A 16,315-nucleotide genomic window follows, 5' to 3' on the forward strand; every position below is an offset into this window, starting at 1 on the left:
GTAAAAAAATTAAATTGCTGTATCAGTTTCCTGTGCAGAGCAAAGAGTGAATGTCATTCCCTCTGCAGACAGACCAGCGGCTGTTTAAGTGCTATTATCTGTGGCCAAAGTGATACGAGAATGTATTCACTATCATGCTAGTTCACTGATGCCTCAGTTAGAGTCAGTGTTGTACTGGATGAAAACATAAGCGTTGCATTCTATTTTCTTTTCTTCTTTCTTTCTTTTTTTATTAATATTTTATTGTCTAACCGTCCCAGTAAGTTACCATTCTTGAGTGAGGATGGAGAACCGCATTATGTGCTGCTGCTGCAATTTGTTACGTGCTTGCTATTTGACCTGTTTTGGTTCATGAGCAATGTCATTGAATGTTGTCCAAGATCTTACTTCTCCCACCAGTATCTTCTGGATGATAATCAGGATACATAAGAAGTCTTAAAAGCAAGTATTTGCTATTGCTATTGACTATAAACTGTATGCACAGTCTGATGACATGACACCCCTCCAAAAGTAAGTAAGTGGTGACTGGATGCAATATAGGTCATAAACCCTGAGGGATGTATGTCCAAGTGCAGTTTTAGTTAATTATTTAATTATATGCTATAAAAATGGGACAGCTGAGCCTTAGTCACGATTGGTCAGTGGGACCTTAATATCTTGTAAAGTGATTCATTATCACCTCTAAGTGGTATAACAAAATGGGATGTGAGCTACAGTAGATGGTTAGCATGTTTTAAACTATGAACACTTACATATAAAGCTTTAAACCAATGTGAGCAAAGGAGCAGCATATTATTAAATCTTGATTATACAGGTATTTTTACACATAAGTCTCCAACAGCTCTGAGTAAAGCCTCACTTTCATTCAAAATGTGCAGTAAAGCCACACTGCAGTGACGGCAGCAGATCAAACATCTCTCACAGTTCTAAGAGTGTCAGTGTGGGCAGGCTACACAGGGAATTGTAAAATGAGTGATAATGTAGTGGATCCTCCCTGCCAACTCTTTTTAAAGTGATATTCTGAAGATTCTGCTGCTCCCCAGTGTTACTAATTGCAAAAGGTGGATAATTGGGCTAAGAGGGCTGGCACAAACTGGGATCCCGGCCAAACTTTTAATGTCCTCATAGCAAAAGTGGACGACCTTTGGGGTGTAAATGCCGCTGAGTGCTTTGTGGAGACAGAGCAGGAGCTTCCCGGAACAGCTGCAATTATTGCCATTTAAAGGGTTTTACAAAGGACCCTTTAAAGATCTGTGATGCCAAAATGTGTTTTTATTTTCCTTTTTTATGGCCATGAGATGAGCTGGGTGCAAAAGATGTGTACCATCACAGCCCTGTCAGCTCGGCTCCAGTGCCCCTTCATTAACACAACCCGTCATGTTCCATAGGTGTAAATTTGAATGGATTTTAAACTGGATTAAAAAGGAATAGTTCAACACTGCTTATTCATGCAGAGAATTAGATGAACAGATCAATACCACTCTCATGTCTGCACGGTAAATATTTAACTGGAGCCTGCAGCTGTTAGGTTAGCTCAGCGGTAAGAGTGAAAACAAGGGCCAACAGCTATAGCTTGGTTCTGCCTTCCATCTGCACACATGCAGACTATTATTGATGCCCTCTCCTGCAGTATGTAGTGTTCAGGCTGCCTTGAGGTGTGTATTGTGCACTCACATGCAGCTGGTATTAAATTGGATATTTACACCTGTTTATAATCCTTATTTTGTATTTTTCCTCCTAAATGCAAATATGTAGATCGTTAGCTACTGTGGGACAGCCTAATCGTGCAAAGCGGTCTTCAAATGCAACCTCTGAAGGATGCAGCCACTGTATTGGGACACATGCTTGTGTTGTATTTTTCTTTTTTCATACATATATCTTTTATTTCTGTCTGTCCAATTTCCGCAGTAGTAGAATGATGTTGGATCGCCGCTTGCATGGAGATGGATGGAAATCGTAGCTAAGTTGGAAGCAGACATTCTTCAGTCGAGGCAACGCACCTTCTTTTCCTACATCAGGCTCATCATAGTATTGTGCTCAATGAGGGGCAAAGATTAATGTATCCACCCAGGAATCACGGAACTATGACTGCAGATGCGAGTTGAAGTCGATAAATACCCACGACCCCTGAAGAGTCGTTTAAACCAGGAATTGTGCCCTTTCACTGAAAATAAAAAAACAGATGATAGTGAGTGATAGAGGTTTTTTTCTCCATCCAGTGTCAAAGGGGCTTCAGTTGAGATACTCTACAATTTTTCAACTGCAGAAGTTCCCCATCGGGTACAAATACCACTGATTTGGATTCACTGCCTAAGAGCGAGTCTTGTTTGCGGCCCTGTGGAGCACTGCCTGCAGAGGTAGGGCATACAACGGCCACTGCCCATGTCATGTACTATTACAGAAAAAAAACCGTGACCTCTCGACTTTCTCTAAATAACAAGTCTGCTTTCAAAAACTGTCTCTTTCTAACAATCAAATCTTGCAGCAGACATTTTGACGTGTAAGAAAAGCACAGGTGTTCCTGATATTATTAATATGGCTCTGCTCCATTCACCCGTCACAGAGATTCATTTCATTATTTACATCTGTACTCTCCCACCGTTACCTGTCAAAAACTGTGCCGTGAAAAGGCCTGTTCTCTGCTGCTGCTGCCTTCAACAGCCACATTACTCTGTGAGTAAACTCCCATCCGCTGGCAGTTCCCCACTCATAAAAAAGCAATGTGTTCTGCCTATAAAGTGAAGATAAACAATTAATATTGGGCTCAGCAGACCCTGCTAAGAAATGACACCAGTTGAGCTTCTTTTATTTGTTTAAACTGAAGTGAATACATGAATAGGAGAAACTAATAAAGGTTATTCACAGAGATAAAGTAATAACTGCTTCTGAAGCTGCCCACACTGAAAAAACCCCTGCAGATCAGCAGCAGCAGATACCAGCCTGCTCACATAGCAATATGGTAAATAGTTTTTCCCACATGCTGAATGCAGAGCTGCCCTCTCTCTGGAGAAACACGTCTACACATGTGGAGAGATGATACTTTGACTTGCTCATGCAGGATTGCTCTGCCACACTGGTAGTCATTTATGTGGGATTCCTGAGTTCCTGTGCGACTAGTTTGTTTTTAGACGCTGAGCAGCTTGACCCCATCTCTGTTTACATTTGGCCAGCAGATGTTCAGCTTAGTGTACGCAGTTTTCTGAGCCACTACCCAGCATTCTCTCTGGGGATACTGTACCCCTGCAAACAAGCCGTGGGCCATTTCATGACGCACATTGTGGGCGACATGGGCCGTGGTAAACATACACAATCACATGACGTGGTTACTTACACTTAACAAGAAAAGGTGTAAGCATTAACTGAACTGTGAGAAGTGCATCACTGTGTGAAACTGCACTCAGGCTATTCTAATCGTGCCCCAGAAACTGCTTGTGACTGTTTTTAGCTCCCAGCATCTGTTGACTTTTTTCTCCAGATGTGAACGATTACACAGGAATATTTTTAGTTCTTTGTAAATGCTGTCCTGTTTATTAAAAAGTTACAAAAGATGTTGCACATACAATTACTCCAGACTGCCATCCACCCTGAAGCAGTTTCTGGCACTATAATCAGCATGAATTACTCTGACTAACATGAGAGCTATAAGCGTGCTCTCATTTTCCAGGCCCGCTTTGTCAATGAGTATCTTCCTGAAGTTTTAAATACCTATTTTTAGACATCCTGTAGTTTAAAGCTGGAGATCTGCAGTTACAGGTCAACTCTGCCAGGGTGTAGATTGATGAGTCCTATCATAGTGAACTGACTTTGTGTCTAATGAGGAGGCTCCGTGGATGTGTCCAGTCTCAGCTAACCACATTTCCACCAGCAGAGCAGCCCCAGGATCCTTCTCCAGCACCCTTGCTCCTCTATCTCAGGCTCCCTCTGTCCACACTGCTTCTCAAAGCCATTTGTCAAACCTCTGCCCGCATTAAATTATCATGACCTGAGATAGATGTCTACCTCTAGCGAGTCTCCAAGTCCCAAGCAGACAGCTAGGGTGCACGGCATCTGAGACAGAGAACCCGAATGAAAAATTGACTGCACAAAAATGTTGGTTTGTCCAGGCTGTTCTCTAATGATTGGATGGCTGTATTATGAAAGTCTGAAGAATGGCGAACAAAAGAAGAAAAGTTCCCAGTGGCCGCCGTGTGTTATAGTTCACTCCTGGGGTTGTAAATCAAAAGTCTGACACACCTTGAGACGCCTGTGACAGCTGTCAAAGGTAACAAACAGATATACTGAAAGGACAGCAGATGGTGTCTTTCTACAGAAAACTCCATGAAAGGTTTCTAATGTGACTCAGATTTGAATCATCAGGTTAAATATGGGTTATGGGCCCCTGGCAGACAGGGAAGCTTTCACATTATTCTGTTCTTTTCTAATCATTAATGATGACAGCTCCCTAATGACACAGTCAGATTTAAAACTAAGAAGACTGCTCTCTTACAAAAGAGGCTCATGTTGAGACAGTGCAGCTATTTTGAGATGAAAGACAAATACAGATCAGATGCTTTGTAGACATAAATCTATTATTGGGCAGAAGGGTTCGTCAAATATTGATAAAGTCTGTATTACTTCTTCAGAGAAAAAAACCTGCATTGAAACAATTTAATTCTTGATATCGATACAATGTGTCTCCTACACGCCGCCATCTTGTGTATAATGGGGATGGGGGTGGGGGGTAGCGAGGTCCCATTGGTACATGCGCTCGACCAATCATGAGTCAGACTCAGCTGGCAATCACGATGTTTCATCTTGTTTTTATTGCATCAAATAACTAATTGACACCAAAATGTCCAGAAAACACTTGTAAATAAATCAGTATGATAAGAATTACTTAAAATGATATAAACCCATCTTTTCAGAAAAATTTATTTGATATGCACTTTTTAGTTTGGTCCACGTTCGATCCACTAAAGTGGAGGAGGCAGGATTCATGACCTATACAGCAGCCAGCCCCCAGGTGGCGATCAAGACGCTTTGGATTAACTTTTGGGAGGAAAAATGTCGTCCATCTTTAAATACAGTCTATGATAACAGATGAATCATTTTCATTGTAGTCAGGAGTGTGTGTGTGTGTGTGTGTTCTAATATGTGAGCAATGCGCTTTTAATAAGAACAAGTAAATGGGGAGCCTGAAGTCTGAGCTTCTCCGTTTTGGTTTTGGAAAATTATACTGGAATCGCTCTAATTTATCCTTGTAGATAATATCTTTCTGCCAAGTAGCTCTCGATGTTACAACACACAGAGAACAAAGAGAAACAAGAAGATTAGACATAAAGAGAAACAATGTTAAAAAGAAATGAAAGAAACAGTTTTTCAGTCTCTGCACTGTTTCAGACAGTGATTCTCATACAGTTATTCATTTGTGTTGCTACAATATTAATATTGAACATTTTCTATCTTTTATTGTGAAGCAGCATGCAGAGCAGACTCTAAATTGTTCTGTCTCACTAGAGACAACAGACCTGTCAGCGAGCAGCCCCTCTCCCCTGTGCAGACATCGATCCATTACAGTACAGCTGAATTTACTAGTTTTGAGGTGCTTTTACTTTCCTTTTAGTTTTAACATTTTTATCTATTCAATTCTTCTGCTCCACTTTCACAATTCCAGGAGATCTCAGAGGCAAATATTCTACTTTAACAACCTAGATTCAGATTAATAATACAATATAGAACACACAAATTATGATGGATAATCATAGTTTTTAATGTATAAAACCTCACCCATACTAATGGCAACATTCAACATGAATGCATTGATAATAAGAAAAACAATAATATGATGATTATGATTATCTTTTATCAGGGCAAATATATGGTGTTCTCTCTCTCCAGTCAAGTAAAGTTTATTTATATAGGAGGTTTAAAACAACCACCATTGACCAAAGGGCTCATTTCTATATAAACAAACAGCAGACGTAGAGAACCCTCAGTAATGTTTGCTTCTATTCATTCAGTTTCGGCTGCACAAAAAAATGCTTTGACATTTCTCCTCACATGGTAGAAAAAACCCTGGCTGAGCTACATGTTTGTGAAAGACTTTTTGTTTTCTAGTATGAATAATAGAAATCTTTATTCTTATTATATCTCTATCTTTCACCAGAGACTCTTTATTCTATCTCTGATGGTTTATGCCATGACCTCGGTTGCTGCGGCAACCACCAATGGGGACTGGGCCAGTAGAATTCAGAGAGCTAGAGACCCACAATGAACTATGTTTTTAGTGAGGAAACAAATTTACAACAGCCTCATCCATCGTCCTGTTTATTACTTATAAATTATTATTTATATGCAACAAACTCCTCCAATGAGACTTCTTTGTGAAGATTATTTACCCAGAAATGTTCTATGACGCAAATCTTGGTGTGCTGGCTCCTGCAGCTTCACAACAGACATGTGAACTGAACTGCAGGTTGTCAGTGGTCACGTGACAGACAGTGACTCACCATGCAGTGGATGTGTTGTAGGGCAGGAGCGTCGGGCTGTGGCTCTCCTCTCTGAGGCTGTGTCGGGGCTGGTAGTGGCTGGGCACCATGGGCTGGGCTTGAGCCTGGGCTTCACTTTCCTCCGGCATGGACCTGTGCCACTGACTCCGGGCCTTCTTCAGCCAGCGGCCACCAAGACCCCATTTCTCCAGGTAGACCCGGCACAGCTCGTAGTTTATGGCTGAGTAGTAGAGGAAGTCCAGTGCCAGCAGCACCATGACGAAGAAGCCATAAATCCACACGCCGACCAGGGCAGTATAATTACTTCAGGAGACAGACAGGGAGTGCACAGTGTAATCTGGTAAAATGATGATAAACACTCCTCACATGCTCTAAGCTACTGTCAGATACTCTTAAGCTGTGGATATGATGGAGCTGCCAAGTGTGAATATTTGCTCTTTGTGTGGCAAGGCCGAGATATTCACAAAAATCCTCCCTGGATAAGAACCACAGAGAAACCTCCATCTGCTCCATTTCCTATTTTTTGAAAACGTTGGACAAAGACTTTCTTTAGCACAAAAGTATTTTTAATTTATTTCATTTTGGCTTCTTCATTGTGCCTCTAAAACTCTGTTGTCCTTGTTTTCACCTCTCATAAATGTTCTCCATGATTCATCTGGACTTAATTTGCACTTTATTTTACTCAATCCACATCCATAAAATAAAACAAGGTAACAGAAACAGTGCGACTGAATATTTCTGAATTTATTTATGATGCTGATTCAGTCCTATCTGGAGGATAATGAAGAAATATTTTGACTCTGAAAGACAGAGATGAAACAGGATATTACTTCAAAATCAACTCTTCTGGAGGGAACCCTGTCTCTTATGAGATCTTGGCACATTTTGAAACGTACTTCTTGTGCTTCTATACAGTAAATCTAGAGAATTCACATTCTGAAAATATGTGGTTGTAGGGCTATTTATCTGCACTCAAATTCCCCTGCATTCACCTTTTTCAACAACTCCAAAATTTACATACAGAAAAATGGGGGAAGGAAACATAAGGATGTCGTCATGATCAGTAAAAGACAAAAACAACCAGTCAATTCACACAATTACTTCATTGGTCCATCAGAGTCAATAATAATAAATTTTTTAAAGTGATATCCTAAGATTTTTGTCGTTCAAATGCATTTACCTTTCCTTATCATGTCCGTGTTGGCGACACTTATCTAGTTTGTTTGTCTGTTATGTTGATTTGAGGGGCCAACAGGGTTTTCTTAGTTGGGTCAACCGGGATAAGCAAACTGTATGTGCACGATGCTCTAAAGGATCAATCTTGACCACACAACTAAAAATGATATTGTGTTATTCAATATTTAAACAGCCTTCTCAGTGTAGGAAAGCACATGCAAGTGATTATCATGTCAAAGGTTTGTGGTTTTTCTCGTTGCTTTTAAATACACAGTCTCAGATTACTTTTATTCTGAATTGTGATCCTGCAAAATTTTAGCTGCTCTGTAAACATATAGAAGGCAATACACTGACCTATGAAACCCACACAGGTCTTTGGTCTTATTCATACTGCAATAAATCTTTAACTAAAACAAATGTCACCATGCAGTGTGAGTGAGGAGCAGAATAATGGTCAGTTTACTTCGCTTGGCCGGTGTTAAACATCAAACCTGCTCTCCATCTTCTGCTGAGCTTGGATCAAAGAGCGGCCCAACAGGGCATCTGACACAAAAATGAAATATCATGACCGGTGGCAGGGCAGTGTGAACCATCCCAGACAGAGGCATGCTGGGAGGACATTAGTACAAAGAGCTGTGGTTTTGTCACCCAAACCTCCCACTGAGAGCTCCCACAGATCGAGAGGCTGTGTCCTTCACTCAGAAAAAACCTGCACACAATGAATATATTGATGTTTCTTGCCACCTTATAGTTTACTATTAATAATGCTGGATAAGCGCACCTTTATTTATTGTGTGAAATTCTATGACACACTCATGGTGGCACTTCATATAATAGCCAACACTTAACACCTGCCTTTGTGAGCTATCATGTGGAGGCGTCCCGCTCTCAACACAACAACTGCTCTCAGCATCTGCTCCTCTCCATGCTGTGTTTTAATGCTTTCGTAGGTGTAGATCAATGTCAACAAAAGTGTCTGAGCAAGAAGCGAGTGGTGTCAGTGAGGGTGATACCGTCGAGGGATGGAAGTGTTGGTGAGTCTGCAGATCTGATCTAAGGAGACGTCACTTCTCTGAAACTGCTCGTTTTATCATAGCATCACATTAAACTCTGCTCACGATTCAGCACAAGCTCATCTTTTCCCTTAATTATCTGCACCAATGTTTTGTTCCTGTTTGGTTTAGGAGGATACCTCAGAATTTCAGTTTAATTTGGTGAAAAGTCCCACCATGGGTGCCACCATATATCCACATATTCCTTCTTTTCCTTTTGAACTATCTTTTAGTATTTTATGCCTTGGTGGTTACAGTGGAGACAGACAGGAAATGAGAGCAGAGGAATGACATGCAGCAGATTGTCCATCCGGAGGGAAATCAAACAAGGGACTTGCTGCTCAGGGACTTTGAGCCCATGTGGTATGCGTCTTAACCATCCAGCTCGAGTATGTTTTTTCTTACACAATACATCAAATTTAGGAACATATTGAATCTGAGATTTAAAAAATGATCTTGCAATATTTTGTGAATTGACTCAAAGTTATGAGAATAAAGTCGTATTATTAGGAGAATAAAGTCATAATTTAATGACACGCTGATCCTCTGAAATTCCCCCTTTAACATAACACATACAAAATACTTAATCCTCCTAAATGTAAAACTATTTTTATCCATCCATCCAGTATTCCCACCAGGTTTGGTAAAAATCTGCCCAATGAGCTTCCATCACAACTAGCGAGCAGCGATAGCAGCATTAGTGGACTGGGCACTGTTACTTTTTAATATAGATATACTGGAGCCTATAGGCCACCTTTTATTAAAACCAACAAATTTGGATAAACTGTGTTGGCAGAGGGATTCACCCCCTGAGGGCCTGATGGGAAATAATTAAATCACAGAGGAGGGCATCCAGTATATGCCTAGAATATAATGACCTCCTTACAGTATCCTCATCACAGCTGGGCTGCTACCCCTGGTGTGGAGGGAATTCCCTGTTTGTCTGCACCTTAGATAATAACGACATTTACATTTTTCCCAAATGTAAACAGAAATCCAACTAAAACCAAAAACTAAAGAGAGACTAAGACAAATGAGGTAGTTGACAGGGCAGACAGAAAGTGTAAAGGGGTCAGACTGGGTTAAAATGGCAGTAGAGTGTTACTCACTTGTGTGCGTATCCATCTGAGGTGGTGGTGAGGTTGATCTGCATGACCATCTGGAACTCCGTCTCGTTGCAGCAGTATTTGAAGGCCGTGTTGTTGTGGTGGCAGCAGAACATGTAGGTCTTGTTGTCTGACAGGCGCGGGCAGTGAAAGCCAAAGTGGTAGCGCCCCTTTTGGTCAGAGTAGGGTTCACACACCCGGTAATGAGCTGAGAGAGCTGCGGTGTTGGGGAGGATAAAGATGTAGATGAAGAAAACCATTCAGTGATTGTCATGAGGAAGGATCTAGATACACTGGTGGATGATAGATGTCTTTTCATTAATTTCAGACAGGTCAGCATTTGAAAGGCAAGAGATCTCTCAGGTTATAATGAGCTTGGTGTAGCTACCCATCATCCCTTTAGCAGAGGAGGGGTAGAGTGTAGTGGTGCTGAAGGAAGCTGTATGATTAGAAGTAAAGGATGGCTAATTTAGTGAAAGAAAACTTCGATTGAGCTTTGCATTTGCCGTACATGTCGGTGAATCAGTGACTCTGCAACCAGCTCATGTAAACTGTAAATCCTCACACCTAAAGGAGAGGCAGCATTGTTGTAAGTGAACTGACTAAGTCATCAACTTGAAGGGCAGTGCAATGCATCGCATAGATTTATCTCCCCCTTAATCAATAAAAACAACTGTCTTTGCTAGTTTCTGACTCACACTTTTTCCCATGCAGCTCCCACACTGTTTAAATAGCAAACATATTCCCCATCTTAGCACACGGACGTGTTGGTCTCAGAACGAGGTGTGGTCTGGTGCACGTTTGTGCAATTAATCACCAAAAACTGTTCTTAAGCCAAGGTTTAATTATTTTATTGCAACACATAGCAAGATTGAAATATGAATCTGAGTAGATGGGTGCATGTTAGACTCACAGATGATCTGCTTTTGCACAGTGACAGTGTTCTCTCTTACTAAGTGGTAAATCCATTCCATTCATGTACACCTGGCTTTTAAAGGGAATGGAAGATGGTATTCTGAGAGGTTTATTGAATATTAGGCCCAAAACACAGCAAAGATTTTTCTTTTACTTTTCACCTATAACCTTTTTCTTTTCCACTTTTAAGTTCAGGTGAATTTCAAAATGCCCTAAAGCACTTATACACTAAAATATCCTCACATTGTAATATTAAAGACCAAAGGTTCGTAAATAGAAGAGTTTAGGGGAACTCTCCAATTTTGCAAATGAACAACAGCTGCTTCTGGAAGCAACACAGGTACAAACTGTATATAAAGAGGTACAAACACACCCGTCCCCTTAATTTCATTAACACCTCTTGGAATTCAGGATATAGTAAACAGCTTTGCTCTTGTATTTCACTTTGTTTACAACCTGCAGTCTGAAAAGACTTATGGCTCAAAGTGCAGCCAACAACACATAGCATCAGAGCATCAGTCAGTACACACGTCATGTTAGTATATTCATCAAAGCTGCAAGTGTGTTGACATTGCACTGAAACATGGACGAAAAGTGGCTATGATGTATTTGTTATTCAATCAGTGTTCAGTCATTATTAATGGTGCTAAATGACAAATGACAAATAGAAAAGCTGCGTCGAAAATGAAAAGAATCGAAATTGTAATGCAATCTAATTTCCTTAATAAAATCTTGATTTAATTTGTAAAACCAGAAGTACCGCACTGCGGTTGTATGCCTCCACCAACCAGTGCAGTTTCTGTGTATATATTTCAACATACTTTTTTTCCAGATTCATATAAAGGTCACTCTAACCTTTACCTTTGACAACTGAAACATAATCACTTTATCTTTGAGTCCAAGTGACAACTGTTCAAAAGTTGAAGAAATTCCTTCAAGCAGTCTTAAGACGTCACATTCAAGAGGCCAACAACATGTTGTCACATTGTTTCCACATGTCACCTTGTCCTTTGACCTCTGAAATCTAATCAATTTATCACTGTGTCCAAGTGAATATTTGGATCAATAAATTATTCTGGGAACAAATGTACTGATAAAATGCTTTAATGTTTTATCCTTTTGAATTTCCCTTCGGGGATTAATAAAGTATTTCTGATTCTGATTCTGAGGTACAATTAATTACAAATTGATTTCATGCTTTATTATTATTTCGGGAATGGAATTTCGTGCAGTAATATAAATCATCAAATATATATTATGTATGTTTTTCCACATTATAAATTCTATCCATGGTTCACAGAACCCCATTCCCCTTTACAATAATTCAATACATGCAGGTAAACGTGCAATAATTAACACCCGTGTATATGTGATTGAAGAGTGACATTGAAATGCGCCAGGGCACCATGTCCCTGTGCCCCCCCCCCACAGGCTGACTTCCCTGTGTGATTGCCTGTAGTTCCTGACCACCAAAGATGGTAGAAATCCAGGAATCTCTTCTCTGGCCGTCACCCAGATTTCACAGAACCACAGTTATAACTCTCATCAGGGGTTGTTATTTGAAAAGAGATCATGGTTCGCTGGGCTTGAATGAAGGAGGACCTTTCAAGCTTAAACAGGGTATTAAGTTATTCTTTCATGTGGTTGTCTTTAACGTCACTTTCACTCTGCTGGTAATTATGAATGTTCTGTTTAATCTGCTGCTGGTGCTGTTCTTTTCTCCCACCAACACTAAATCCTCCTCCTCGTACATTATTTTGTCCTTTTCAAACTAGAGCTGTCATCTTCACCCTCCTGCATAATATAAACACCATATCTCAGAGACAGTGTGTGAGTTAGATGGGATTTTGTGTTTGTACCTTTCGGGTTATGATATGCTCTCTTCACAGTTCTCCGCCGCACAGCCTCATTTAGAGAGCTCCCTCAGGTTCAGAGCTTTTCCTGCCAAGTTCACTTTTTCTTTTTGGCAGTAAATGTCTCCAAGTCCCTTGATGTTAAGTGTGTGTGACTTAACTTCTGGCCATCAGATGTCAACATGTATCCCTCTCTTTCCATAAAACGGTGTCTTTTGGGGTTGTTTCCTGTTTTTAGTTCATTAGTTCACCAGTGACTCACTCAGTAAAAGACCGAGGCTCACATTTTGAGAGTATGTAGAAACTGCTCCTAGCAAGCCTGATATGAGCTCACCCTGACTCGTTCGTCAGCTTCCGGAGGCTCCTAAAAAAACAAACATTTGAGGGTCCAGATAGGCAGAATCACTGATAAGCAACTGTACAGACCTGCAGTGGACAGCAGGAGGAAAATGACCGTCAGGACATTGAAGGACTGCCGGCTGGTGATAGTCATCTTCTTGTCCTCATGTGGGAAGGAGGGAGGGTGCAGGAGCAAGAGGGAAGGGGGGAGCTGCTCAGCTTTAGCTGGATGTGGGCATCCTCTGCTCGCTGACGGCTCCGCTCACATGGCTGCTGTTTCTGGGAGTCAGGACTCCTGATGGGAACAAGACAAGCAGATAGAGAGAAGATGAAGTTATCTGCTTTGGATTTCTGGACGTTTCTGGGAGTCCCCCCCCCCCCCGCTGTGAGGACAGCTTGTCTGACAGCGAGGGCCCCTGATGCATCTGAAATCTGTCCCTTTGGTTTATATAACAGAAAGGCTTGGGCATGAATTTTAATTAAAATTGTCAGTCTGACAACACTGGGGCTAAAAGTTGTTTCATACTTTTCAAATTTGTGAGGTGAATAAAGCTTCTCTGTATTTGATAAAAGAAAAAGTTTGCTTATATATAGACATTGATTATTGTGATATTGCTAATAATATTGACTGTTTTCATAATTTAAAACCCTCAATCGATAAAAAAATCAGATAAGACGAGGTCAAATTTCAAACTGAACATCATCATATATATTCAATAGGTCAAACAATTGTTCACTAATTGAGTCAGTACTTAAATAATGAAAAAGTATAGTTTCATACTTTTTGGAAAAAATTAAATGTACTATTAATTATAGTTAATTATATTATTATATAATACACAGACATTTCCAGAAAGCATATTACAATATTAGAGGCTCATAAAATAAAGTGTTATGGTTGGTTGCAGCCCTGATAACGCACACATTTTTCCTTTTGACCACATTTCTCAGTCAGAACACAAATGAGTCATTTCCTTTTATGAATGTTTTTATTTAAAATAACTTCATCCGGTTGTGGGATTTAAACATCATATAATAGCCGGTGGATGTTTATTTTGTATCTATGCTTGGAAGCAAAACATGTAATAAGTGCCCTCTGGTCCTGGACGAAGTGTTGTTTACCAAATATTTTAATGAATTAGACAGAAGTTGCTCCTTCAGCACAGTGTGGAGAGTTTTAATTGCAGAACTGCTGAGGAGCAGCACTTGGCTTGTAAACGATGCCTTGTAGGACATGATGAATTCTTCCTCTTCCACCTGAGTATCACTGTTTGGTTACAGTTTGAGCCTCTGCTGTGGCCGCCCCTCCACTGATGCTAAGTGAGATTAATGGGGTGGTGGTACATTTTGCTTTGCCATGCTTGTTTCTGTTGTTTGGCAGATTTATTCTCTCAGTACTGTAACGGCAGAGACTACAGTATGAGACGATGTAAGGGTTGCCAGGGAAACTCAGTGAACTGCTGTTGTTCATGTCCAAGTGGTTCTGTCTGCTTTATTATACAAATAGGACCAGAGGAAATTATACATAAACGCTCCCTGTCCCTGCATAAGTTAAAGAGGATGTTTATGGAAATGTATTGCAAACTTTGTCGTTGAAGCATTTGCATTGGTTTGAATTAGTGTCACGTATCACAGAGGAAGATGGCTGAAGATGAAGGGAGTGTTTATAGTGTATACATTATCTTGTCTTCAAAGATTTCAGCTTTGGAAAATGCAGTCACTGCTAAAAACCATTAAACCTACACTTCTCATATTTATGACATGAGTCATTTTCAACTAACAATCTCAAAGCCATCGGGGGCTTTACAGGCATGGTTGTGCAAAGAAACGTGCAAAGTATTTCAGAACTCAAGTCCTGAATTATGAAGGAGCTAACAGCAGAAATCATATAAAGAGCAGCAGCAAGGGTCTAGAGTGAATGAGAAAGAGCAGTGGATGACATCCAGCTTAATGTTGCATCATCACCCTCTTTAATAAATTACTTAGATGTTTCAGACATACATCTGTGAGGAGGAGCTATGGGTAGTGTTTGTCCTTCCTCATATTTAGAACTTAATCGACATGGCGGTGGCTCTAGTGCCTAGAAGACTTGTGAAGACATCTACTGTCTCTTCACACTAACTGAACACCCATGTGTCTTCACCCTGTTTGAGCTGCAGCTTCTACAGTTATAAAGATGGAGCTTTACTGAGAAGAATGTGCCTGTTTAATTATGTTCTGATGGATAAACAGAAATGTAATGGAAGAAACTGATGTTGTGCAAACACCTCAGAGAATCCCGTTGTCTTGTCAGTGACGATGTTGGTTAGTGTTATTGTACTTGTTCCAGTCCCTACTTGTTGCCATGTTTCTTATGTAACAGCACAGGCTGATGTTTGCACATGACCAATCCAATAGATAAAACCGTTACTATGGGCATGAACAGAAAATGTATGAGGTGCACAGCGGGCTGTTTCTGTTGTGAGTCTTTCAAAGCATTTTACATCAGACAAGCTGTTCCCTCTTTAGAAAGCCAAGCGGCTGAGGTCCCAAGAGACTTGTTAGAGTGGCATTTTATATATTTTTTCCCACTCTTTCTACTTCTGGTGAGAGCTTCAGAGTACTGTCAGATGACAACATGAGCAGAATGACAAGGGATTCCCACACTATTAAATCTCCCCACGAGCAGACGCCTCTTCCTCTGCAGCTGTTGTCTTCTTACAGGGGTTTTATGTACATTATTTCTTATTTCCTCACTGCCACATTACTCCCTGTGCTGTGCAGGCTATACAAGGGCAAGGTTCACATCAACACAGTGTCTGCCTTGTTTGCATGGAAGAAGTAAGTGTGAAGGGTTTGTGTAATGAGGCTGATGGTTGCCAAGCAGAACATGTACTGTAAATACACAGACGTGCACACACAGAGCACAGTACACGGCGTGTGCTCTGAAAATAGAACATACTGCCCAGCTGCATGCATGCGACACAGATGGAGGGTCTACTTCCTTTCTGTTTATATCTTAGATCAAACTAAAATATACATAAAGACCATGACAGCTCGGTGCTCCCACTCGCTCAGTGTGAATGTAAAGGTTATGAGAGGAAATATCTAAAATATTGACACACTCCTGGGGTGAGAGAACACAGAGACTGTTTAACATGTTACTCACTGTTGTTGCCCAGGAGAGGAAGGAAACATGAAGTGACCAATTACTGATGCAACCACTGTGAATCAAACAGCACACCTTTTATCCACGACGTAGCCCAGACCCAAATCTGTCAGAGCTTTGATGACGGAAAGTACAGTGGAAGATACTGGAAATTACACAAAGTGATCTTCATCCTCATCTTCATCCTCATCCAAGTCTTGTTTTTTGCTCAGATATTTACTTTAAAGTCAAAGACATG

General features: G+C 40.6%; 1 protein-coding gene across 2 annotated transcripts in view; it reads right to left on the reverse strand.

Annotated features, from left to right (window-relative positions):
- The window catches only part of shisal1b (shisa like 1b), a 34,175-nt gene that overhangs the window by 3,076 nt on the left and 14,784 nt on the right, over positions 1–16,315 (reverse strand). The window contains exons 2-4 of one of the 2 annotated variants that reach the window (XM_020078514.2): positions 13,017–13,224; positions 9,826–10,039; positions 6,489–6,791 (exon numbers count right to left, since the gene is read on the reverse strand). In XM_020078514.2, coding sequence (XP_019934073.1) covers positions 6,489–6,791; positions 9,826–10,039; positions 13,017–13,083 — 584 coding nt within the window. In that variant the 5' untranslated portion in view covers positions 13,084–13,224. Of the gene's footprint in view, positions 1–6,484; positions 6,792–9,825; positions 10,040–13,016; positions 13,225–16,315 lie in introns of those variants that run through there. The other variant, XM_020078513.2, reaches the window with a different exon arrangement.

The sequence above is a fragment of the Paralichthys olivaceus genome, chromosome 7, assembly GCF_024713975.1.
Source record: "Paralichthys olivaceus isolate ysfri-2021 chromosome 7, ASM2471397v2, whole genome shotgun sequence".
NCBI classification, from domain to species: domain Eukaryota; kingdom Metazoa; phylum Chordata; class Actinopteri; order Pleuronectiformes; family Paralichthyidae; genus Paralichthys; species Paralichthys olivaceus.